The sequence below is a fragment of the Tachyglossus aculeatus genome, chromosome 26, assembly GCF_015852505.1.
Source record: "Tachyglossus aculeatus isolate mTacAcu1 chromosome 26, mTacAcu1.pri, whole genome shotgun sequence".
Taxonomy (NCBI): domain Eukaryota; kingdom Metazoa; phylum Chordata; class Mammalia; order Monotremata; family Tachyglossidae; genus Tachyglossus; species Tachyglossus aculeatus.
The window spans coordinates 15,066,086-15,092,080 of NC_052091.1; the positions used below are offsets into that span (position 1 = coordinate 15,066,086).

The 25,995-nt window shown below is 50.0% G+C and overlaps 1 protein-coding gene across 1 annotated transcript; it reads right to left on the reverse strand.

The window, feature by feature from the left end:
* Window positions 1–5,979: 5,979 nt before the first annotated feature.
* Window positions 5,980–24,960, reverse strand: LOC119945974 (nascent polypeptide-associated complex subunit alpha, muscle-specific form-like). Its single transcript, XM_038767302.1, has 13 exons — window positions 24,939–24,960; window positions 18,862–22,883; window positions 18,316–18,374; window positions 16,368–16,522; window positions 15,808–15,932; window positions 14,786–14,844; window positions 11,232–11,368; window positions 11,004–11,128; window positions 8,345–8,403; window positions 7,765–7,919; window positions 7,382–7,488; window positions 6,747–6,929; window positions 5,980–6,354 (listed from the first exon to the last, which is right to left on the reverse strand). Exons 1-13 carry the CDS (start codon window positions 24,958–24,960, stop codon window positions 6,238–6,240), a joined length of 5,325 nt encoding a protein of 1,774 aa, XP_038623230.1. The 3' UTR covers window positions 5,980–6,237.
* Window positions 24,961–25,995: the final 1,035 nt, after the last annotated feature.

A 25,995-nucleotide genomic window follows, 5' to 3' on the forward strand; every position in this document is an offset into this window, starting at 1 on the left:
ACTGCCCCTTCCCCTGGGGCCTTTATACCCACCAACTGACTCGCTTACCCCTCATCACACCTGTCTCCACCTCAGCTTCATTGCTCCTCCAGCTCCAGGCAGCCTGGTGCAGAGGAGGGGAAGGGTGGAGAAGCAGGAGAAATTGCTCTCACCTGCAGGATCACTGTCCCTGATTGAACCTACACCTCTAGCCCTGATCTCTCTCCCTCTCTGCAGTCTCGCAATTCCTCTTGCCTTCAAGACATCTCTCTGCCTGTTTTCTCATCTGTAAGATAGTAATTCAATCCCAGTGCTCCCTCCTATTTAGACTATGAATCCCATGTGGGACAGGGACTATGTCTGAGTAGGTTAGCTCGGATCTAGCCCAGCACTTAGAACATTGCTTGGCACACAGTACGTGCTGAGCAAATGCCGCAGTAATAAAATAGTGAGAACCCGTTTGTAGGAGCTGAGAGTCCTAATGGTTGGCACGAGGCTACTTGTATTTTCTGGTCCTGACCAGTTACGTTCCCCGCCGGGGCACAGAGCACGATGAAGGTGGACAGACGGGCAGGAGTGCAGGACAGTGGCACATGCATGCCAAAAGTTTTTATTCGAAAGACCCATTTATGGCCAAAATGACCACAACAGAGTGCCAGTTTTCAAAAATAATAATAATACTATTAGTGTGGTATGTATTAAGCCCTTCTTACAGACTAAGCTCTGGGGTAGATACAAAGTGATCAAATCAGGCCCAGACTGTGTCCCACAGGGCTCACAGTCTAAGACGGAAGGTGAGTAAGGGGTTGAGACACAGAGAGGTTCAGTGATTTGCCGAAGATCACCCAGCAGGCCAGTGACAGAGCTGAGATAGGGACTAGAACCAGGGTCTCCTAGGAATCAGAGTGAGGGAGAGAATATACTTGGTATGGGCAGGGAACATGTCTACCAACTGTGCTGTATTATACTCTCCCAAGAGCTCAGTCCAGTGCTCTGCATGCAGTAAGCACTCCATTAATACCATTAATTGACTGATTGACTGATAAAATCAACGAGGTAGGGGGAGCGTCCTAGTTCAAAGATGTGCACATAAGTGCTACATGGGATGAAGGGATGGTGGGGTGAATAGCCAAGTTCTTGGGTGATGCGGAAATCCTGGGATGGTGGCCATAGGTGGGGAATAGGTTGGAGATAAGAGAGTTTAATCGGGAAAAGCTTCCTGAAGGACATATGATTTTAGAAGGACTTTGCAGGTGAGGAGAGCAGTGCTGTGCCAGATATGAAGGGGGAGAGATTTCCCGGCAAGAGGATGTCATGTGCAGAGCACTGTGCTGAGCGCTTGGGAGAGTACATGATAACAGAGTTGGCAGACACATTCCCTACCCACAGTGAGATTACAGTCTAGCTGGGGAGGGCTATTAATATATAAAAAAAATTACAGACAGGTACATAAGTGCCGTGGGGCTGAGTGGGTGCACATCAAATACAAAGGGACGCAGAAGGGAGTGGGAGAAGAAGGGAAGGCCTCCTGGAAGAGATATACCTTCAAATTGATTGATATGAGAGCTCAGACTAGTCCTTGAGGCTAGAGGAAGCCACGACCCCAATCACTCAAACAGTGGCATTTATTGAGACCCTCCTATAATAATAATAATTGTGGTATTTGTTAAGTGCTTATTATGTGCCCATCACTGAACTGAGCGCTGGAGTAGATATAAAGTAATTGGGTTGGCACAGTTCCTCTCCCTCACAGGACTCCCAATCTTAATCCCCATTTTACAGGTGAGATAACTGAAGCCCAGACAAGATAAGCGACTTGCCCAGGGTCACACAGCAGACAAGTGGCAGAGCCGGGATTAGAACCCAGCTCCTTCTGAATCCCAGGCCTGTTCTGTATCCACTAGGCCATGCTACTTCTCTACTATGCGCAAAGCACTGTACTAAGTGCTTGGATAAGTACAAGCGAGGTAGAAGATAGGATCTCTGACTATAGGGAGCTTATAATACCATCCCTCCAGCCCCACGCCTTACAATCTGCTGCCCCCAACCCGCTCATCCATCCTCTGACAAAGGGGCTTCAAAATGTTCTGCTATCTCAGTACAGCCAAGCTGTGCTCAGGGCCAAGAATATCCTGATTTCCCTGCACCATGCAGATAGATTGGCTTTTTAGCATCTTTACTGGCCCACATGCTCCCCGTCCCTTCCCGCACCCTTCCACGTCCCAACTTTGCCCCATAATAATGGCATTTATTAAGCACTTACTATGTGCAAAGCACTGTTCTAAGTGCTGGGGAGGTTACAAGGTGATCAGGTTGCCCCACGGGGGGCTCCCAGTCTTCATCCCCATTTTACAGATGAGGTAACAGGCACAGAGAAGCTAAGTGACTTGCCCAAAGTCACACAGTTGACAATTGGCGGAGCCGGGATTCGAACCCATGAACTCTGACTCCAAAGCCCGGGTTCTTTCCACTGAGCCACGCTGCTTCCCCTGCCCCATGGCAGGGAGCCCCCAGGAACTTGGAAAGGACCCACCCCGTGCAGTGGGGATATCCACTCTGACTTTAGTCTCCTTATTCCTCCACAATGCCTGATTTCTTTCGCCCCTCCTCGGCCTTATTTCCCCTGGAGGCATAGATATTGGTATTGTTGAGCACTTACTACGTGCCTGGTGGCCTCAAGGTTCTCCGTGGAGACGCTTTTGCAGTTGGCTGAGACAGGGCCACTTCTCAGACCTGGGGCAAAAATAGAATCAGGGGGCCCTATCCTGAAGGAGCTCATGATCCAACACCCCATCAAGCATGAACATGAGCCCCTCGATGCAGTAATGGCCAGAGTGGGTTGAAGAGGAGGTGTGGATTGACCCAGTGGATTGGTGAGTTGTGGTGGGGGGCAATCAGGGAAGGCTTCCTGGAGGAATTGTCAGGGGCCAGTTTGGAGAGGGATGCGAAGAACAGGGAGCCTACTCCTTGCGTGGCCATTTTCCCCTTTTTCTCTGCTTTCCCCAGGGATGAGGACCAATGGGTAGCCGTCCCCATTTTGTTCAGGTTCAACCTCCTCCTTCCCTCTGAGCCCCGAGATCTGGTCAAGTGCCTGGCCTGAGAGTGGAGGATACCTGGATCCAGAAATCCATTTCTTCATTCATTCAATTCATTCATTCATTCAATCATATTTATTGAGCACTTACTGTGTACAGAGCACTGTGCTAAGCGCTTGGGAGAGTACATTACAACAATAAACAGTCACATCCCCTGCCCACAGTGAGTTTACAGTCTGTGGAGGGGAGACAGACATCAATACGAATAAATAAAATAAAATGACAGATATGTATATAAGTGCCGTGGGTCTGGGAGCGGGATGAGGAGTAAAGGGAGCAAGTCGGGGCAATGCAGAAGGGAGTGGGTTAGTCGGGGAAGGCCTCTTTAGAGGAGATGTGCTTTCAATAAGGCTTTGAAGGTGGGGAGGGCAATTGTCTGTCAGATTTGAGGAGGGAGGGTGATACAGGCCAGATCGATGCACAGTGAGAAGGTTAGCACTAGAGGAGCGAAGTTTGCGGGCTGAGTTGTAGGAGAGAAGCGAGGTGAGGTAGGAGGGGGCAAGGTGACGGAGAGTTTTAAAGCCAATGGTGAGGATTTTTTGTTTGATGCAGGGGTGGATGGGCAACCACTGGAGATTTTTGTGGAGCAGAGCTATATGTCCTAAACATATCTCGACTCTTCCTGTCAGTTCGGCAGCTCAGGTACGGCACCCCAGTCCATCTGGTTCTGGGAAGAGAGTGCCACAGCTCCAGAGCAGTTTTGGGAGCCAGGGTTAGGGGCTGAGGGAGAAGGTGGGTATTTCTGAGACCCCCTCTGTGTCCAGGAGGATTCAACCATGACATCACTGTGTCACGGTGCCAGCGGATGTAGCTTTCTTGGTCACAGTCAAGGAAGGGTAGAGCAGAGCAACCCGAGGAATCAATCAACCAGTCTTTGGTATTTATTGAGCATTTACAAGGTGCAGAGCACTGTACTAAACCCTTGGGAGAGTACAACAGAACAAGCAGACACGTTCCCTGCCCGCAGTGAGCTTACAGTCCAGAGGAGGAAACGGAAACAAACCCCCAAGCGAGAACTGGGGAGCATGGAGGCTAAAGGGACAGTTTTCAGGTTTTTCTCCCTGCTCTGGCAGACCCAGGGCCCCACTCTGAATGTCTCCACTGTAGCTGCTGCTAGGTTTTCTGCCCTCCTCCTCTCCAATTGGGTGACAGAGAGGGGGTGTCTTCCCCTGGCCTTGGCTCCCAGCTGGTGGGGGAAACCCCTGAGGTGGCATGATTAGTAAAGCTTGGCAAAGGAAGGATTAGAACTCATGACCCTTATGTTTCCCTGGTTCTCACTCACCATCTCCAAATTCAGAGGCATCCCCATGTCCCTCTACCCCCTAAGGACGCCCTCCCACTAGGCAGTAATAATGACAGTGCCCAAGGCACTGTCTCAAATCAATAATAATGTTGGTATTGTTAAGCACTTACTATGTGCCAAGCACTGTTCTAAGCGCAGGTGTAGATACAAGGTAATCAGGTTTTCCCTCGTAGGGCTCACAGTCTTAATCCCCATTTTACAGATGAGGTAACTGAGGCACAGAGAAGTTAAGTGACTTGCCCAAAGTCACACAGCAGGCAAGTGGCAGAACTGGGATTAGAACCCAAGCGCTTAGTGCAGTGCTCTGCACACAGTAAGTGCTCAATAAATACAATTGAATGAATTGAATGAATGATCCCATGACCTCTGATTCCCAAGCCCCGGCTCTTTCCACTAAGCCACGCTGCTTCTCTATAATAATCATGGTTCAATAATAATCACAGTCTGTTAAGTCCTTATTATAGACCAAGTACTAAGTGCTGGGGTAGATACAAAAGTCCCCCATAGGCTCAAAGACTAAGTAGGAGGGAGAATAGGTATTTAATCCCCATAGGTTAAGTGACTTGCCCAAGGACACACAACCAGCAAGTGGCAGAACTAGGGTAATGCTCAGTCCATGTCTCCCCCCTCCTCAAAAGCCACCAACTGTTCCCCAGTCACCTCTGTGGCCAAACTCCTTATCATTGGCTTTAAGGCACTTAATCGGCAGTCTCCATCCTACCTAACCTTATCTGCTTCGGACATGTTAAGTTTGAGATGACAGGAAGACATCCAAGTAGAGGTGTCTACTATATCCCAAACTACTTACTCGGCTTCTCCGACACCAACCTATTCTCTGTACCTCACTCATTTATCCAATCCCTTTTCCATGTTCTTTCTCCCTTAGGTCTGGAAAATCCTCCTCCTACCTTCGCAACCTTCCTAGGGAAACTCTCATCTTTAAGATTTAGGGCAGCAGGGTGGAGTGGATAGCACAGGCCTAGGAGTTCGAAGAGCATGGGTTCTAAGCCCAGCTCTGCCACTTGAATGCTGTGTGACCTTGGGCAAGTCACTTCACCAGGCCTCACTTACCTCCTCTGTAAAATGGGGATTATGACTGAGCCCCACATGGGACAACTTACCTACAATCTGCCCCAGCACTTAGAACAGTGCCTGGTACATAGTAAATGCTTATAGTTATCTCCCAGAGTCTTCCCTAAGCCCTATCTGCCTTCACCTCTGTACCTATTATGCAGTTGACTGTGCATGCTTTACTCATACCCCACTCCCACAGCACTTATATCTATATCCTCTACTATTTTCAGATCTGTCTGGCCCTGTAAACTGTCCCAACTCTGTGGGTAGGGAGCATATCTACCAACTCTGTTTTGCACTTCTCCACCCTCTTAGTGCAGTGCTCAGCAAATACATTTTACTGTGGTGCAGGAAGGTGGTGGGGCGGGGGGGGGGCCTGTGGAGTCAGAAGAAGAGAATTTTATCCCAGCTGAAGGAGGTACCCAAGGTCATGGCTCAAACAGGCCCACCCACACAAGCTAAATTCTGACTCCTGCAGCAGCTGAGGCAGGAACAAGCTGGCGGAAAGGAATCCAGATGCTTGTAGTCTGAAGTTTTTAAAAAATTGCTTTTATTTAACATCTAGGTGTAGATTCAAGGAGAAGAAAAACAATCCACAAGACAGGGGCAAGAGCACAGCTAGGGCACATAAAAGGCTCCCGGCAACAGGAGGAGGGGAAAGGAGGGGACTTGAGTGGGAAGGAGTTAGAACAGCCCACACAGAGAAGAGGGGCAGAGCCTCAACTAGGGTCCACTTCGCTGTCTGGGTGATGTCTGCAGCAAGTCTCAGGAGAACAGTAGGCCCCCTCAGCCATTCTTTGGGGCAGAGGAGCAAGAGGCCAGAGGCAGACTTTTCCCGCTAGGAGCTTCACCTGGAGCCTCAGATCCTTGTGTCTGAGGAAGGGGTATCTGACCTTCCTGGTCCTGTGGGAAGAAGAGGGTCAACATTCGGCTGAGGCTCATGGGAGGCAGGTAGGTCCCGAAGTAGTGAGGTATGGCTTAGTTGAGGTGGGAAATATTGGAGCAGGAGAGCCCAAAAGTATTGTTTGAGAATACCCGGGTAGAATTGGAACTGGCCAGCTTTAGCCCCAGGGAGCTCTGGAAGAATCTTTCCCTGAGACATCTGGTCTGGTCTAGAGCATGCAGGAAGACTGAGGTGAGGAAGGACTATGGTAACAGGAATATGTGGGTGCTATGGCAGCCAGGGAGGTTGAGACCAGATTTCTTGCCCCCGAGAGAATACCCACCCCTCCACACATAACCCTTTCTCCAATCCTTCGGTTCCACCTGCAGGCCCTTTGGCTGGAGTGACTTACATCCTCAGCGGTGAGGAGAAATCCCAGGTTGTCCGCTGCTAAGGCATGCCCGCCATTCCCCTCCTCTCTGGGGGGTTCAAAGCCCTGGTTTTCCAGTTCGAAGGTCTGCCTGTGGACATTCACTTCGTGCAGGGGGGAGAAAACTCCTCGGTTCCAGTAGCCAAACATCCTGGTCCTTAGACACTGGTGGGAGAAGGAGGAGGAGGAGAAGAGACCCAGGAAGGATGGGGAATGTGGTAGATCGGGGTCATAAGTCCCTCTAGACTATATGCTTCTTGAAGGTAGGAAACATGCCTATCATATCTGTTATATTGTACTCTTCGAAGTGCTTAGTGCAGTGCACCCAGTAAGCACTCAGTAACTATGATTGGTTGGGAAGGCATCCCCTGACTCCATCATCCCTCTGTGGATGCTCAGAGCTACTGTACAATGGCCCCATGACTTTTAGGTGATCACTGCCCCGCAACAGCCAATGCTCAAAGTTGTGGAACCCAGGAATCCTTAAGCCCCTGTGTCAGGAAAGCATCTGTAAAAGGAGAACCAAGCTGCCATGTCGCTGGGCTAGGGCCTATGAGGAGCTGGTGTTTTGTTCTCCCCTACCCCTGTGGCCACCCAACCCAGGATGGGACTCTTACCAGGGCTACGATGATCATGAAGGTGAGGAACAGGAGGGAAATCACAATGAGTCCTATGGTGGAGCCAGATAAACCTTGGTACTTGGGCAGGGAACTCATCCTTTCACCTGTGGGAGAGATAGCCTGCTTGAAACTGCTGCTGGGCCCATGGCCAAACCCCAGTTATATGGTGGAAGTCGGGGGGGTGGGGGCGGGAAGTCTCCCTCCAAAGGGGATTTGGAATCCACACCCCAAGGAAGGGTATTTCCCCCCTTCATTACCCTTCCCTCTGCAGTCCCCTAGCTTCCTGGACTCTTCTCAGAGTCCAACAAGAGAACTGGCCGTGTCCCACCCCCCTCCCCAGGACATACACCCCCCAACACCCGTTGTTCTGCAGGACATACCTGCTATCTGGAAAGACCTGGGGTCCACCTGGAAGTCTGAGCCAGCAAAGTGATAGTCTAGAGCGATGGAGTCCGCCAGCGTATGCAGAAGGTCCTTGGTGTTGGGCAGTGGGTCTTGGAAAACCAGTGTCCCCATGCAGATCAGAGAGCCACCCCTGTGGGAAGAGCAGCAGTTTCACACCTTACTACCCCTCAATTTGAGACTCCTGATGAAGATACTTGCCTGACAGGAGATTATTTTGTAAAGAGATGGGAAATCAGGGAGGGTTAGCCTTTCCCCAAGGCTAGAACCATGCCTGGACACAGGGGAAGGAAACCCTCATCTTGGTTTGCCCCTCCCAACCCGGTTCTAGAAGCCTTCCTGCCCAGGTACGGGGCACACCTGGCTTCCAGGCAGCTTCTGTCCCTGCACTCCACAGTCTGGGTTGGAGCCGGTGGTATTTAAGCCCTGACTGTGTGCAGAGCACTGGGCTAAGTGTTTGGGAAAGGACATGATCCCATGGGGGCTTAAGTCCTCTCTCAGAGGAGGGCTGGGCCAGAGACCAGTCAGCAATGCAGTTGCAGGACAGTGGCTACTCACAGGAAGTCTTCCACCATCACTTGCAGAAGGCTGCTATAGGAACTCAACACACGCATCACCTGGAAAGAGGAGGACGATAATAATAATAACGGCATTTGTTAAGCTCTTACTATGTGCCAAGCACTATTCTAAGCACTGGGGTAGACACAAGGTAATCTGGGTGTCCCATGTGGGGCTCACAGACTTCATCCCTATTTTACAGATGAGGGAACTGAGACCTAGAAGAGTTAAATGCCTTGCCCAAAGTCACACAGCTGACACTTGGAAGGAGCGGGATTAGAACCCACGACCTCTGACTCCCAAGCCCAAGCTCTTTCCACTAAGCCATGCTACAAGGAACAATCACCACCCATATTAAGAATAGAATATTTGTACTGATGTCTGCCTCTCCCTCTAGACAGTCAGCTCATGACAGGCAGGGAACGTGTCTGCTCCTTCTGTTGTATCATACTCTCATTCATTCAATCGTATTTATTGGGTGCTTACTGTGTGCAGAGCACTGTACTAAGCGCTTGGGAAGTACAAGTTTGCAACATATAGAGATGGTCCCTACCCAACAATGGGCTCACAGCCTAGAGACGGGCTCACAGTCTCCTAAGCTATTGCAACAGTGCTCTGCTCAGCACTCAAATACCATTGATTCATCCTACAGTGCTCGGCTTCTGTGTGCCAAGCACTGTACTACGCACTTCATCATCATCATCAATCGTATTTGAGCACTTACTATGTGCAGAGCACTGTACTAAGCACTTGGGAAGTACAAATTGGCAACATATAGAGACAGTCCCTACCCAACAGTGGGGTCACAGTCTAAAAGGGGGAAACAGAGAACAAAACCAAACATACTAACAAAATAAAATAAATAGAATAGATATGTACAAATATAAATAGAGTAAAAAATATGTACAAACATATATACAGGTTACGCACTTAGGAGAGTAGAATAATTGACACATTCCCTGTTCCCAGGGGCAAGGACTGGTCATTAGGCTTTGCTTAGTGCATTATGGACAAGATACCTGCTTCATCAGAGGCTCAGCACTGGGCTTATTTGGGAGGGTAGCTACCCAACATCAAGCAGCATGGCCTAGTGGAGAGGACACAGGCTTGGGAGTCAAAGGACCTGGGTTCTAATCCCAGCTCTGTCAGTTGACTGCTGTGTTACCTTGGTAAAGTCACAACTTCTCTGGGCTTCAGTTACCTCACCTGTAAAATGGGGATTAAGGTTAGCAATAATAATTGTAGTATTTGTTATGTGCTTACCGTGTACTAGCCACCGTACTAAACACTGGACACAGTTCCTGTCCCACATGGAGCTCAGTCTCAATCCCCATTTTACAGATGAGGTAATTAAGGCACAGAGAAGCGAAGTGACTTTCCCAAGGTCACACAGCAGACAAGTGGAAGAGCCCCAGGTGGGACATGGGCTGTGTCCAACCTGATTAGCTTGTAGCTACCCTAGTGCCTGGCATAGTAAGTGTATAAATGCCATTTAAAAAGTCATATTTGAGTCCTTAACTGTGCAAAGCACTGTATTTAGTTCCTGTGTTTGTGGGCAGGGAATGTATTTATCAACTGTATATTGCAGACTGTGAGCCCATTGTTGGGTAGGGACCATCTCTATATGATGCCAACTTGTACTTCCCAAGAACTTAGTACAGTGCTCTGCACACAGTAAGTGCTCAATAAATACGATTGAATGAATGTATATTGTATTCTTCCAAACACTTCTACTACTACTACTAATAATAATAATAATGGTATTTGTTAAGTGTTTACTATGTGCCAGGTACTGTACCAAGTGTTGGGGTGGATACAAGCAGCTCAGGTTGGACACAGTCTCTGTCCCATGAGGGGCTCATAGTCTCAATTCCCATTATACAGGTGAGGTAACTGAGGTCCAGAGAAGTTAAGCGATTTTCCCAAGGTCACAACAGACAAGTGGCAGAGCCAGGATTAGAACCCATGACCTTCTGACTCTCAGGCTTGTGCTCCATTCACTACAGCATGCTGCTTCTCTAGTACAGTGCACTGCTCACAGTAAGTGTGCCAAATCCATTGATTGAGTATACAATATAAACACAGTTATCATCAGGGTTAAGGCAGGCAAGCACCAGGGGGCCCAAATCATAGCCCCACTCCCGTACAGGATCAATCAATTGTATTTATTGAGCACTTACTGTGTGCAGAGCACTGTACTAAGCGCTTGGGAAGTACAAGTTGGCAACATATAGAGACAGTCCCTACCCATCCGTGGGCTCACAGTCTAAAAGAAAATAATGACATTTATTAAGCTCTTACTATGTGCAAAGCACTGTTCTAAGTGCTGGGGAGGTTACAAGGGGATCAGGTTGTCCCACGGTGGGGCTCACAGTCTTCATCCCCATTTTCCAGATGGGGGAACCGAGGCCCAGAGAAGTGAAGTGACTTGCCCGAAGTCACCCAGCTTACCCTTGGCGAAGCCGGGATTTGAGCCCATGACCTCTGACTCCAAAGACCGGGCTCTTTCCACTGAGCCACGCTGGTAGTCAAATGGTAGTCAAATTCTATATGTTGCCGATTTGTACTTTCCCCGGTGTTTAGTCTAGTGCTCTACCCACAGTAAGTGCTCAATAAATATGATTGAATGAATGAATCCCTGGGGACCACCCATACAGACCAGCTCGGAGAGGTCCCGGGAGAGCCCCTGGTGTTCCGAGGAAGAGCGAGTCAGCAGCTGCTCCTTAAACCTCCGGTTGGTGACCAGGAAGGAGATGGGGACCTCTTGCAGGGTGAGCTTGGTATCTGGAGGGAAAGAGGTGGGAAGGAATGGGGATGACTCGGAGTTGAGAGGGAAGTGGGGGGGCATGGACGGGGACCATGCTGCCTCCGAAATGCTGGAGCTTACCAGCCACAGTGAGAAAGCGCAGGTCCACAGAGTAGTTGGCGAGCCTCTTTAGCTTCTGCAAGATCAGGTCTGTGTTGATCAAGGTCAGAGAATGGACGACGACCTCCCCCTGGACTGCCAAGTCTCCCTGGACGTCCCTGCAGGACAGAACCATGATTACTGACCCTCAACTGGCCTAGGGGCAGCCTTAGCAAATGTCTGAGCGTTTACTCTGGGCGGAACACATGCTATACACTTGGTTGAGGGGAAAGACACCATCCCTGACCTCAAGGAGCTTACAGTCGTGGGCGGGGGGCGGGGGTGGGGGGAAGCGAGGAAGGGAGAAGACACCAAAATAAGTGGCAATAGGGGAAACAGTATAATGAACTGGACATAAGTGCTGAGACAATTTATTAAAGTTTATTAATTTATGTATATAAGTGTCTGTCTCCCCCTCTAGACTGTGAGCTTATTGTGGGCAGGAATATATCTGTTATATTGTGCTCTCCCAAATGCTTAATACAGTGCTTTGCACACAATATGACAGTGAATGAACAGGTAGATAATAGTAATAATGGCATTTATTAAGCACTTACTATGTGCAAAGCACTGTTTTAAGCGCTGGGTTACAAGGTGATCAGGTTGTCTCACAGGGGGCTCACAATCTTAATCCCCATTTTACAGATCAATCGTATTTATTGAGCGCTTACTGTGTGCAGAGCACTGTACTAAGCGCTTGGGAAGTACAAGTTGGCAACATATAGAAACGGTCCCTACCCAACAGTGGGCTCACAGTCTAGAAGGGGGAGACAGAGAACAAAACAAAACATATTAGCAAAATAAAATAGGATATGTACAAGTTAGAGTAATAAATTACTGTAATCTGTAACAGAATTAATCTGTAATAATTTATAATTATTTGTATATTATATATAATTTATAATTAATCTGTAATGTCACAGATGAGGTAACAGAAAAGTTAAGTGACTTGCCCAAAGTCACACAGCTGACAATTGGCAGAGATAGATGTAGCATGGCTCAGTGGAAAGAGCCCGGGCTTTGGAGTCAGAGTTCATGGGCTCAAATCCCGGCTCCGCCAATTGTCAGCTGTGTGACTTTGGGCAAGTCACTTCACTTCTCTGTGCCTCAGTTCCCTCATCTGTAAAATGGGGATTAAGACTGTGAGCCCCACGTGGGACAACCTGATCACCTTGTACCCTCTCCAGCGCTTAGAACAGTGCTTTGCACATAGTAAGCGCTTAATAAATACCATTATTATTATTATTATTATTATGTAGCAGTAGGGAGGGGACAAGAGGTCATTCAAACAAGGCCTCCGGGAAGAGGGGTGATTTTACAATTATAATAATGATAGTTTTTGTTGGGCACTTAGTGTGTGCCAATCACTGTACTATGTGCTGGGGTAGATACAAGGTAATCAGGTCCTACACAGGGCTCACAGTCCAAATAGGTAGATCACCACATCTTGCTGATGTGGGAACTGAGGCAGGGAAGTTAAGTGACTTGCCCAAACTCACACAACGGGTATGTGGTAGAACTGGGATTCAAACTCAGTTCCTCTGACTCCTGAGGCCGGTGCTCTTTCCGGTAGGCCATGATGTTTCACATGAGAGCAGTGGTCTGCTAGATGTGAATGCAGAGGGAATATATATATATATATATATATATATATATATATATATATATATATATGTGTGTGTGTGTGTGTGTGTGTGTGTGTGTGTGTGTGTGTGTGTGTGTGTGTGTGTGAAGGAAGGGCTGAGGCAGGAGGGGAGTGTGAGGTGCAGCGAAGAGCAAGATAGCTGAAACATAGTGCCTTAAAACATAGTGAAGAGTTTCTGCTTGAAAGTCTCATTTTTGCTGGAATGGGGGTGAGCCACTTATCAGCTGCGTGACTGGGCAAGTCACTTAACTTCTCTGGACTTCAGTTCCCTCATCTCTAAAATGGGGATTAGTACTGTGAGCCCCACGTGGGACAACCTGCTCACCTTGTATCTACCCCAGCACTTAGAACGGTGCTTTGCACATAGTAAGAGCTTAATAAATGCCATCATTATTATTTAGGCCGTAACTGAACGCTGGTCTGCTTCTGAGGCTGGGGCAAAGGGGCTTCTTGCTGCTGTTAGAGATGGCCACACTCTGTGCCTGCCCTCTACTTTCAAGAGCAGCTCAAAGAGACAGCCCAGCCCCAGGGCAGGGCAGTGATGCGGCCATGGGCCGTTAGCTAAGCCCTCAGCTGGACCCAGTGCTTAGAACAGTGCTTTGCACATAGTAAGCGCTTAATAAATGCCATTATTATTAGTCTTCCCAGACAAACCCACTTTTCCCCCCCATCTCCCACTCTTTTTTTGCAACACCCCAACTTGCTCCCTTTGCTCTTCCCCCACCATCCCAGCCCCAAATCACTTGTGTATATATCTGTAATTTTATTTATTTGTATTAATGCCTGTTAATTTGTATTGATGTCTCTCACCCCTCTAGACTCTAAGCTTGTTGTGAGCAGGAATTGTCACTCTTATATTGTACTTTCCCACTTAATACAGTGCTTTGCACACAGTAAGCGCTTAATAAGAGAAACAGCATGGCTCAGTGGAAAGAGCGTGGGCTTGGGAGCCAGAGGTTCTAATCCCAGCTCCACCACAGGTCTGCTGTGTGACCTTGGGCAAGTCACTTAGCTTCTCTGAGCCTCAGTTACCTCACCTGTAAAATGGAGGTGAAGACTGAGCCCCACGTGGGACAACCTGCTCACCTTGTAACCCCCCAGCGCGTAGAGCAGTGCTTGGCACATAGTAAGTGCTTAACAATTGCTGCTATTATTATTATTATTAATAATAAATACGATTGGATGAATGACTGACCTCAGGTTCCGGGATCTGGTAGTAATTTACCAGGTCTTAGAGCACCATCCTGTGGCCATTGAAAATTTTCGGGGAGCCGGCCTGGGATGCATTGAGGCGGCCACCCCAGCATTTTTACTGGCTTGCCCGTCAGAGGCAGAATCCTGGAGACTGAGCCCATCAGTGGATTTTGTTGAGTATTTATTGTGTGCAAAGCACTGCACTAAGCACTTAGGGGAATCCATGGGGGAGAAGGGACCATGGGGTGAGGGGGGAGACAGACTAGAATCCCCTTTCAGATGCCCTTTCTTACTCACTCATGCCAAGCACTGGGCTACTTACAAGATAATCAGATCCCACATGGGGCTCACAGTCTAAAATAGGTGAGAGGACAGGTTTTGGAGCCCAATTTTACAGTTGAGGTAACAGGCACAGACAGCTTAAATGATTTGCCCCAAGTCACAGAACAGACAAATGGCAGAGCCAGGATTAGAAACCTGGGTCTTTTGACTCCCTGGATCCTGCTCTTTCCACTAGGCTATGCCGCTCCATTAAACCTGACTAGAGTTTGGGGGTGGCTGTGAGCTCTCACCAGGCAGGGATCATATTTACCTACGCCATAGTGTAATTTCCTAAGCACTTAGTTCTAGGCTCTACATTCGGTGAGCACTCAAAGACCATTTATTAATAAATAGGAGGTGTGAGGAGAGTCCTTACCTGAGGCTGTTGATGAAGAATGTCTCCACAGGATACAGCAGGCCCACAGAGTACACCACCTGCATTTAAGAGTGGAGCTTGAGAACCAGAGCTAAGGCCAAGTCAGAACCATAAAGGATTGGAAGAAAGGCCCCATGCCTCAGGTCAGCAAGTCTCCAGGCTACCTTTCAGGGCAGGAAGATCCTCAGGCAATTTAAATAACTGGTAATAATTTGGGGTACTCTTTGATCATTGCTTACTACATGCCAAGCCGTGAATTAAGTAGTGGGGCAGATACAAGAGAGTCAAGCCATACATTTCCAGTGCCACATGAATATCTCTGTCTCAGGGGAGAGAGAACAGGTATTATAGGAGAGAACAGGTGTTTGTTGTTGTGCTGTATTCTCCCAGGTGCTTAGTACCTCCCCCTCTCCATCCCCCTGCCCCACCTCCTTCCCTTCCCCACAGCACCTGTATATATGTTTGTTTGTATTTATTACTCTATTTTACTTGTACATATCTGTTCTATTTATTTTATTTTGTTAATATGTTTTGTTCTCTGTCTCCCCATCCTAGACTGTGAGCCCACTGTTGGGTAGGGACCGTCTCTATATGTTGCCAACTTGTACTTCCCAAGCACTTAGTACAGTGCTCTGCACACAGTAAGCGCTCAAATACGATTGATTGATAGTACAGTGCTTTGCACTCAATAAGTGATTGAATGAATTGCATCCCCACTTTATAGATGAAGAAACTGAGGTAATTTGCCTGAGGTCACACAGCAGACAAGTGGCAAAGCTGGGGTTAGAACCCAGGTCCTCTCACTCCTCGGCAGTGGTAGCACACTTCAGATGCTCCCTGGTATTGGGGAGGGAGATGTATAATTTACTCTTTCCATGAGTCTTAGTGGCTCTGGGAACAGGGCTGAGGGAAGCACCCATCACTTCTCTGACCTCAACCATACAGTTCCTGGTGGGAATTTTAAGGTCACCAAAAGCCAATTTAACATAGGTCTGAGGGATAGAGGAGAGAAAAACACCCACCTGGTACTTCAGATGGGCTAGGGGGCTTTGGTGGTCTTTCACCCCAAGGGCCGCAGCAGAGCTGAGCCTCAGGGCAATGAAGAACACAGGCAGAATCTCCGGCTCCAGGTTTCCCAAGCCGTAGCCTAATAATAATGGTACTTGTTAGGGGCTTATGTACCAAGAACTGGGGTAGATAGATAATCAGGGTGAACATAGTCCCTGTCCTGCATGGAGCTCACCATCGACCTAGGAGGGAGTAGGATTCAATCTCCATTTTACACATAAGGACTCAGAGGCACAGAGAAGTGAAGTGGCTTGTCCAAGGTCCCACAACAAGCAAATTGTAGTGCTGGGATCAGAACCCAGGTCTATGCTCTTTCCACTAGACCACATTGCTTCTCAACCTGTGGGAAGAGTCAGCAAGGAGCTACCTGTGTTCTGCTCTGGACTGGCATGGACTGGTTGGATACCCAACCCTGGAGGGAGAGGTCTGTTTCTAGGGGGAGGGGGGCAGGAGAGTCAAGGGCTGTCTCCAGGAGAGGGGCCAGCTACCTTCTGCAGTCCCTCACCCTCCTCACCATTTGACTTCAGGGAGGCCAAGTCCACCCTCCAGGAAAAATAGGTGTCCATCTTCTCCTGGACCATGGTGACGATAGTGCGGATGAGGGTTGAGCTGCTGGGCACCTGGTCTTCCTGGAACTCCACCTCACTCTGGACTGTGATGGACCCATTCCTGGAAACCGGAGAGAGGCTGTGTAACTGCAGCCGTGCTGGGGGAGAAGTCCCAACCAATTGCCCCGAGCAGCACTCCTGCTCTGGGCTGACGATGAGGGTATTGGTTAAATACTTACTATCTGCCAAGCACTGGAGTAGATACAAAGTAATCAAGTTGTCCCATGTAGGGTTTAGTCCTAATCCCCATTTTGCAGATGAGGTAACTGAGGCACAGAGAAGGTGACTTGCCCAAAGTCACATAGCTGATAAGTGGCAGAGCCGGGATTAGAACCCATGACCTCTGACTCCCAAGACTGGATGGGGGCAACAGCAGGAACTGCTCAAGAGAGGTTGTCCCACTTTGAGCCACTGCATCATAAGCATAGGCTCTCATCCCTGCATGCTGCATTTGGGTTCTAGAGGGAGAGGTGTGAGAATAAGGTTTGGGGGTGGGGGGTGGGGGAGGAGAGAGACACAGAGACAGAGAGAGACAGAGAGTGGATTGAGTGCCTTAAGCCTGAGGTCAGGAGTTTCTGCTTGAAGTGATATTATATTAGAATGGTATTTATTAAGTGTTTAATATGTCAATAAGTGCTGGAGTAGCTTAGAACAGTGCTTGGCACATAGGAAGCAGTTAAATACTATTATTATAAGCAAGCTTCAGACTTCCAGGTAGGATTTGTTTTTTGGGTTTTTTTTTAAATGGTATCTGTCAAGCACTTAATAGGAGTCAAACACTGTTCTAAGCACTGGGATAGATATGAATCAGGCTGTATACAGACTGAAACTTCCCCCACTGTGAAGGTCAGCTAGCTAGTAGTTTGGGGAGATTGGACACTGATTTGAGTCCTCCCGACTCTTCAACCACAGATCCAGGGTGATCAGGAAGCAGGATTCGTTCTTGGCTCTGTCTCACTTAGGTGGGTCTCCTCCCTTTACACCTTGACAGCCAGTTGATGAGTAGTCTCTCAACAAACTCTTCTTTAGCTTAGCTAAAGAAGTTTAGCTGCCTTCAGGGGGAGGTGGAAAGATTCCCAGGGGTCAAAAGATGATTTCCTCTTTCAGGAATCAGGAGACCAGCAGGGCCAGAGAGCTAAAGTAGAATGGGTTTTCCCCATCTGGTGGAAAAAAAAAAGCTAGAGTCTGGCTGTTTTTCCTTCTCAACTGGCTACTCAGTCACCTGTTAGTAAGCCAATAGTGATCTAGGATCTAAGCTCATTTTTTATGGCAAGTCCAGTAGGTATGATGCAAGAAGACTCTGGTTATTATCAGATGTTGTAGGCTGTCAAGGGAAACATTATCTATTTCCTGTCCTGGGCTTCTCATGCTCTGGCACTAAAGATAGCATGCATTAAAAAAATACAAAATAAAAGAGAGAGAGACAGATTTTAGTTCTAGCCACTGTTGCTGTTTGTTAGACAAAAGGATGTTCTAATCCCAGTTCCTTACTATCTAGTCTTCCATATCTGTTTTGCAAAGATTTGCTAGCCAAAACACCCAGGTTGATTTTGCAGTTATGTCCCACATTTAGTTGAAGCATTTTTGGGGAAAAGCTGGGAGAGGGAGTCCTATTTTTCTTGATTGTGAAATATCTAGCAAGCAGGGTTCCATCAGTATGGGTTTGTTTTTTTTTTCTTTAGCCCAACAAGTATTTCATCCCTTGAGATTAGTGAGACCTTCCCAGGTGGGGTCTGGGGTCTCTTTGCATCTGTTGCAGACAGCCCCGTTCCCCTTGGCAAATGGAAGGGATGGGTAAGGATACCATCTTCTGACACCCTTCCCAATCCCCCACGTTGGAGAGGGAAAACTTACAAGAAGCCGAGGATGTTGATCTTGTGGAAGCCCTTCAAGGAGAACAGCATCTTCCGTAGCTAGAAGAAACACAGAGATACATGTGGGCTAGTGAATCTAAGGAACAGAAAACCCACCATACTCAGAGCTGGGGGGTGGGGGTGGGGAGGTAATCAAGAACCAGTAAGCAGAATGATAATTTTGATATTTGCTAAGTGCTTACTATGTGCTAAGCACTGTACCAAATGCTGGGGTAAATGAGATAATCAAGTCCTACAGTGGAGCTCAGAATCTAAGTAGGAAGGAGAATAGGTATTGCACCCCCCTTTTTGCAGATCAGGGAACAGAGAAGCAAAGTGACTCACCCAAGGTGATGCAGCAAAGTGACAAAGCTGGATTAGAACCCGGGTCCTGACTCCTAGGCTGGTGCTCTTTCTTGTAGGCCATGGTTCTCCTCAGTGAAGGGGAGAATGGGAAGGATCCGGGAGTTCCCATATCCAGCAGCCACCACTGTGTTTCACGGAGTGCCCCACCGAAGTTGTGAGCAAGGCGGGAAGTGATACTCACTGTTAGAGTGACTTCGGTCTTCAGTCTCCTGTAGGTGACCGAGTATTCATCCTCCAGGGGCTCGGTGAAAGCAATACCAGTCAGACGAAACTGCAGAGGGAGGGTGGGCAAGACAGCCAGTGGAGGAAAATACCCAGGCTCTTGTCCCAGAGGGCCCTTCTTGAGAGGTGGCACATACCCCTTTGACACAGGCTTTAGAACAGGATGTGCTTCAGTCCTAGCAGATGGTGGCCGGGTCAGCCCCGCTGGACTGGGACCCTCCTTTGGGCTCCAGCCTGGGGCTCCCGATGACGGGCTTGGTGGAGAGGCAGAGGAGAGCAGCCCTCTAGGAGTACCTGTGTCAGCTGGGGTCATGGGGGCCAGGATCTCTCTGGAGGGCAGAAAGCTGGCATCGGTCGGAGGCGTGGGTTGGTCACTAGCTCTCACAGATGCTAGTAGAGAGGTTGTGGTCCCCCTGACCAAGGAGGGGTGGACGAGAGCAGCCTTGCTTGGAGTCAGCTCTGCGGAGGAGACGGTGGGGGCAGCACGGGGAATAGGCAGAGCCACAGCCCCTTCACTGGTAACCGGGCCCTTCTTATCCAGGGAGAGAGGTTCTTGCTCACCTGATGGAGGGCCCAATTCCAGCCTTCTCCCTTCAAGGGAATCAGATTGCTCAGTTCCCTCTCCTCTGGGAGACTCACCCGCTACCTCGGCACCTACCTGAAGGGGCGGGAAGTCGTGGAACACTTCCTTTGTGAGGCTGGAGCCAGCAACAGGGGGCAGGTTGAGTGAAGGTGGGGATGAGAGCACAACGGTAGACAAGGAGGAGCCTGGAGTCTGGGGCTCAGGGATGGAGGCGGCCCACTGGCCTGTTGTTGCAGGACCCTTGAGATCAGAGTGAGGGGAGAGACTGGAATCCGGGGCCTGCCAGGGCTTGGGCAGAGCCGAAGCGATCAGCAGCCTTGCCATCTGACTGGGTTCCCATCCAGTTACCGTGGTGGGGCCGGTAGCTCTGAACTGGGTTGAAAGCATAGGGACGGTGACTGGTAGTGGAAGGTCAGTGGATGGGAAAGTCGACTCAGGAGGGTTAGCTGGATGGCCACTTACTCCTGTTGGGGAGTCCTGGGTGTCAGTGCCCACCGAGGGCACCGGGGAAGGGATGCTTGGCTTAGTCAATGAGGCTGAATGCTTGGGGGTCCCAGGGGGCAAAGCTGCGTCCGGCGTTGTCAGAGCTCTTCTACTTAGGGCCAGCTGCCCCAAAGAGGCCTGCAGAAGCCTTGGTTTAGTCCAGAGGAAAGGTGCCAACTGGGTTGGCACATTTCCTGTAGCCTTGGCTAGGGGCCCTGGAGAACCAATTGGACTTTCCACTGTCCCAGAAGTTGCACGGTCCCCTGCAGGCTTCAGAAAGCTGGGACCACGAGTTTTGTCCGTGTCTTCCACAGAGGGGTGTAGACGCTTCTCAGGGGCTGTCGTAGCTGACACGGTTCCATCCTTGGGTTGGAGAGTGTGGTGCAGCTGCCTTTCTGGAATGGCTGGTGGTATTTCTACAGACCAAGTAGCAGTTTTTTGTCCAGGGGTGAGAGGAGCTGGAGTTTCAGGTGTCTGTCGCCCTGGGCCAAGTTTCCTTTCTCCTGGTTCTTGGCCCTCAGCTGAACTAGTTGAGTCCCCTTGGGGGAGACTGGTGGGCAAGGTGTTAGAAACCAAGGTGACTCTGGTTTTAGAGTCAATCCCCAGGCTGGGGGTTTGGGGCTGCCCAAGAAGAGAGTTCTCAGTGGGGGATGCTGAATGAGGCAGATGCATTCCAGGGGAAGAGCTAGCATAGAGCCAGCCACCAGCAGCAGTGGATGGAGTCTGGTTAGAGCCATCACCAGGCAGCTGAGGAGTGTGGATCTCAAGGTCTCCAGGAACTGCAGTCTCATGGGCTTCTCTTGACTTAGCCGAGATCTTTGCTGGGTCATCTACCCTGGCCGTCAGGTCCAGAGAGGGTGTTGTAGACACAGCCTGCGGCCCACGAGTAGGCACATTAACAGTCAAATGCTTAGGGTCAGATGTCTCCTGGCCACTCTGGGAGGGAGTCTCAAGCGTCTGCAAGTCACCAGGGTCAGCAGAGAGGGCCAAGGCAGTCACAACAGCTGGGACTGCAGCTTTGACTCTGCTCACACTCTTCAGGTGGCTCAGCCCAGAAGGACCTGGGGGGGTCCCCACTGCCTTAGGGAGAATGGGAGAAGTGCCAAGGGAGGTTGTTGGGAATTCTGCCCTTGGAAAGAGGGCCATGTCACCAGCCGGATGGGGAAGAGGTTTTGCAGTGCTGGCCAGTGATCTGGATGATGTCCTTTGCAAGCCAAGGCTGAAGCTGGAGAGACCAAGGGGAAGGCCAGGGGTAGTAGCAGCTAGGGTTGGGGGGCTGGAAGGCTCAGCCAGACTGGTGGGCTGCTGGGAATCCCTGTGAGGAAAGACACCTGAGCCCAGGCTCTCATCGGCTGGATTGTAGACGGGGCCCAGCTCCTGGCCAGACAGGGTCACAGGCAGAGAAGAGCTCAAGGGTGTCGAGGAGGGAAGAGCCTGGTTCGGGATTCCAGTGGGATCCAGGAAAGAGTTGGATGTTTTGGAGGCCAGCAGCTTCAGAGAGACACCAGGAACATCACTGGGGTCTGGGGGGCTGGCAGCTGGGACAGAAGCTCCTAACCCAAGTTCATTCATCCCTGTTACATCATTCCTCTTCGCAGGTGGAAGCCCAGGGCCAGTCACCATGGAGACAGCTGTGCTGGGAGGACATGCTTTCCCAAGGGGCATATAGGAAGAATAGGAGTCCCTGCCGGCCCTGCCTCTGGTGTTTGGACGCCTGGTCCTTGGCTCGAGGCTTCGGGAAGTCATGGCGGAGGGGTGAACTAGACTTCCTGATGTTAAGTCATCTGAAGGGTAGGGAGTGGGAGCGGCTGTGTCTTCTTGCTGGGTCAAAGACAGGGGTGTGGGAAGGATGTGAGAAGAGTGAGCATCTGTTCCTGTTGGCCTGTCAGTTGCCATGGCTTCAGTAGACCCCCAGAAAGGCTGGTTGTGGGTCCCTGGCTCCCCTGAACTCACTGCTGGATTGGCCCATTCGGGCAGCACCGTGGGGCTCATATGAGTGGGGCTGGACGGGGCACCCAGAAGTGGGGCTGTGGCCACCCCAAGGTGGTCAGGACTTAATCTGCCTACCTTGGCTTCAACTTGGGATCCAGGCTGGGATCCCAGGAGTTGTCCATTTCCGGTAGACAGCCGCCTGGACAGAGCTCCTGCTTCAGTCCAAGCCTGGAGTGACAGGACTGTGTTAAGCTCCAGGGCTCCAGCCTGGCCTTCAACCTTACCCTTTTGGGAAGCCTCGGACCCAGAGTCCAGTGTGCCCTGTTCTGTAAAGAGATAGAGTAGAGAACTCAGCTTTTTATCCTTCCTCAGAGAGGCTTGCTTCCCTTGGGTACTGGAGGCCAGCTGAGGCCTTTGGTGGCCTGTGGATGACTCCTCTCTCCAGTCTGCATGGCTCTTGGTCTCCAGAGAGGGGTGAGAGGGAGGAAGGCCAGAACTGGTCTCTGAACCACATGGGCTAGCCAAGCCTCGGGGGCTCCTGGAAGGTCGAGGGATGGGGTCACTGACTCTTCTGAGCATCAGGCCTTTAGATTCTCCCGTTCCAGTTGGATCCCGGTGAGGGAAGAGGGGCGGGCTGATGCTAGGACTGTACAAAGTAGAGGGCGGAGTGGACGAGCTATGGTTGGAGAGAGCCCATCTGGGCAACGAGGCAGGAGATATCCAGCTAGAGACTGCTGAGGTACGGCCCCCAGAATGTGTTACGTGGCTGGTCAGAAGACAGAGGGTGATGGCCAAGAGGCCGCAGGCTGCTACGGGCAAGAGGACCGGCCATCGACTTCTCTGGGCTGCTGGCAGTTCCTCTCCTCTCCTTCTCAAGGGATCTGTGGGAGAGTCTTCATTTGGAGGGGCAGGGGGCTGGTCTGGAGGGTCAGCTCCAGCCCCTAAGCTTGGCCAGAGGGAATGAATCATGGCGGTCAGCTCAGCTGTGAGATTAAGAACAGACAAAGTCATCACAGACCTTCCTGGGGACCAGGACGCTATCATCGTGGAGACCAGATCCCATCTGTGTATTCACAGAACCAGCTGGCATTCCCATAAAATGGGGTACCCACCCCAAGATGGGCAACTTATGCTAGAAAGACCCACCCAACTCCTTCACTGATGAGTGTTTAATCACCTGTGGCACATTCCCCCAGCCAATAGCAAGCTGTAGCCTGTCACCTGACTTCCTGTGTTTCTCACTAGCCCAGGCCTGCCCCTCACCACCTTTTTGGTCTGTTTTCCTCTTGCCTCCAAGGACATGGCCTTACAGATATTAAGCTCAGAAAGTTTAACTGAACTCCTCAATAACACCCACCCTTCTCTGTTTTTCCAATCCTGAAGTGTTGGCATCATGCTGCCCTCCTTGCTTTTACTTTACATTGTCAGTCAGCCATTAAATTCTGGCAGATTTCCTCAACACTTCCTGCACCTCCACTTCCTCCCTGAACAGCCAGCATTCTGATCCAGGTGCTTGGCAGATTCCAATTGGGCTAGTGCAGCAGCCTGCTCACTAGTTTCCCTGCCTTGTTCATTTTCCCCCCAAATATCCTGCATTCATCTCACCTCCCTTCCAAAGCCTCAGGTTACTTCTCTCAACATCAAACAGGAACTGCTGATCTTCACCCTCTAGCCCCTTTATCATCTTTCCTCCCACTCTTCCTTCCTTTTAAGAGCTGTTCATTAGGATTAACTCATCTTTCCCACCTTTACCCCCTTGCTCAAGCCCCACCCCCCACTCCCAGTCTCCAGCATTCTTTTGAAGTCTCACCTTAATAATAATAATAATGATGGTATTTGTTAAGCCCTTACAAAGCACTGTTCTAAGCTCTGGGGAGGTTACAAGGTGATCAGGTTGTCTCATGGAGGGCTCACAGTTTTAATCCCCATTTTACAGATGAGGTAGACACAGAGAAGTTAAGTGACTTGCCCAAAGTCACACAGCTGACAGTTGGTGGAGCTAGGATTTGAACCCATGACCTGACTCCAAAGCCCATGCTGCTTCTAGTAGGCTTTCCCTTATTACTCACACCCTTCCCCACTTAGCACTTTTGCATCTTCAAAACTTGCTTTTCCTTACCTGTAACTTATTTTAGTGTGTCTGCCTTTCTATATTCATTCAATTGTATTTGAGCACTTACTGTGTGGAGAGTATATATGAACTCCTTTGAGGGCAGCAATCATGTCTACTAGCTGTTGTTCTCTTCCAATCTTTTAGGACAGTACTCTGCACAAGAGCAGGTACTCACTAGCTACTAGTGATGGATCAGGGCCAGGAAAGCAGGAGTCTCCACTTAACTCCAGCCTGATTCCTGTTTGGGTATTCATACACACTGACCTTTCACTTTGGGGCCTGCAGCAGCCATGTACAGCCACAGTGTCTTTAAACCATTTCCCTGTATCCACCCACCAGGTGTTCACACTCAGAGGGGTGAGGAAGCCAGAGCACAGGTGGATGAATGCTCCAGGGAATTGGTCAATTTGGAGAAGGAAGAGAAAGAGACCCCACACACACACACACAAAAAGAGCAGGAGAAGGGAATTCTCAGCTCCCAGAATTAGTGTTGGAGCACAGATTCCTCAAGGGTAGAGACCAGTTCACCCTTCTTTTTGATGTGATTAAGGGCCAAGTACAGAGGCCTGCCCAGGGTGCCCAGCAAATCCTGTTGAAAGTAAAAAATCGTTGGTGTCAGGCTAGAGGAGAAACCCAACTCCTTGAAGGTAGTCCTTAGGCTCCAGTCACATCCAGTATGGACAACCCTCCCAGTCCCCTTGACTTTAAGCAGAACCTTATTGGCCCATTCATCATGTTTTTGAGCACTTACTGCATGCAGAGGACTGTACTAACCACTTGGAAGAGTACAATAGCATATATAGGCAGAATCTCTGCCCTCATGAGGATTACAATTCTAGTTCCCTCTCTCTCCCAGACTAGACCCACCCTTCTAGAGAATACAAACACCACATACTCCTCACTCTAGGCCCTTGCCCAACCTTACCTGACCACTTCTTATCAGTCATCCAAAAGAAGAGCAACAGAGGAAGACCTAGCTGCCTCCGTCCTTTTATCCCAATGCCAGCCCTGCCCCTGCTGGGCCCCACACGGCCCATCAACCCAACCCACCCATCTCCAGCTGCAGCTGCTTCCTCTGTGATCCCAGCCGGCAGAGAGGCAGCTGAGAGCCTTTTCTTGATAGGCGGGCAGGGCAGGGCAGGCTGCAGGAGAAGGTCCATGCTCCATCCTGCCCAGGGAAATGGGGAGTGGGGTTGGGGGTTGAGGGGGGTGGTCTGTTTCTGAGTGGATGGGCCTCTGACCCTCTCACAACCAACCCCAAGTCCACAGGGGCAGAGACCTGGGTGGTTAAATCTTGGCCTGGGGGGATTGCCAGGCCAGCCCTGATCCTCTTCCCCCAACCTCTGACAGGGTTAGGAAGCCCCAAGACTCCTCGGGGGCTGCAAGAGGCTGTGAACAGAACAACTTGACCTCTGACACCCAGACATTTCTCCCTCCTTCCCTACTCGGCTTCCCAGTCTTCATCTTGTTTGGTCTCCTGCCCCAAATCACAAGCTCCCCTTACTCTTTTTTCCATAACCGCTATAGGGGGCCAGAAGGGTCTGCCCCATCTCATAACAGAAATACTTGGAGGGCAGAGACCCCAACTTTCTGTGCATCTCCGGCAACCTCTGAGAGAAGCAGCGTGGCTCAGTGGAAAGAGCACGGGCTTTGGAGTCAGAGGTCATAGGCTCAAAACCCGGGTCTGCCATTTGTCAGCTGTGTGACTTTGGGCAAGTCACTTAACTTCTCTGTGTCTCTGTTATCTCATCTGTAAAATGGGGATTGAGACTGTGAGCCCCCTGTGGGACAACCTGATCACCTTGTAACCTCCCCAGTGCTTAGAACAGTGCTTTGCACATAGTAAGCCCTTAATAAATGCCATCAAAAAAAAAAACAGCGGCCCCCAGTAAGGCTCACAAAAAAGGGCCATCATAGGTAGGGGGTAGATACACTTGCTGGCAGAGTGGTATGGGCTGCCTAGCGGGGAATGAAGCTTGCGG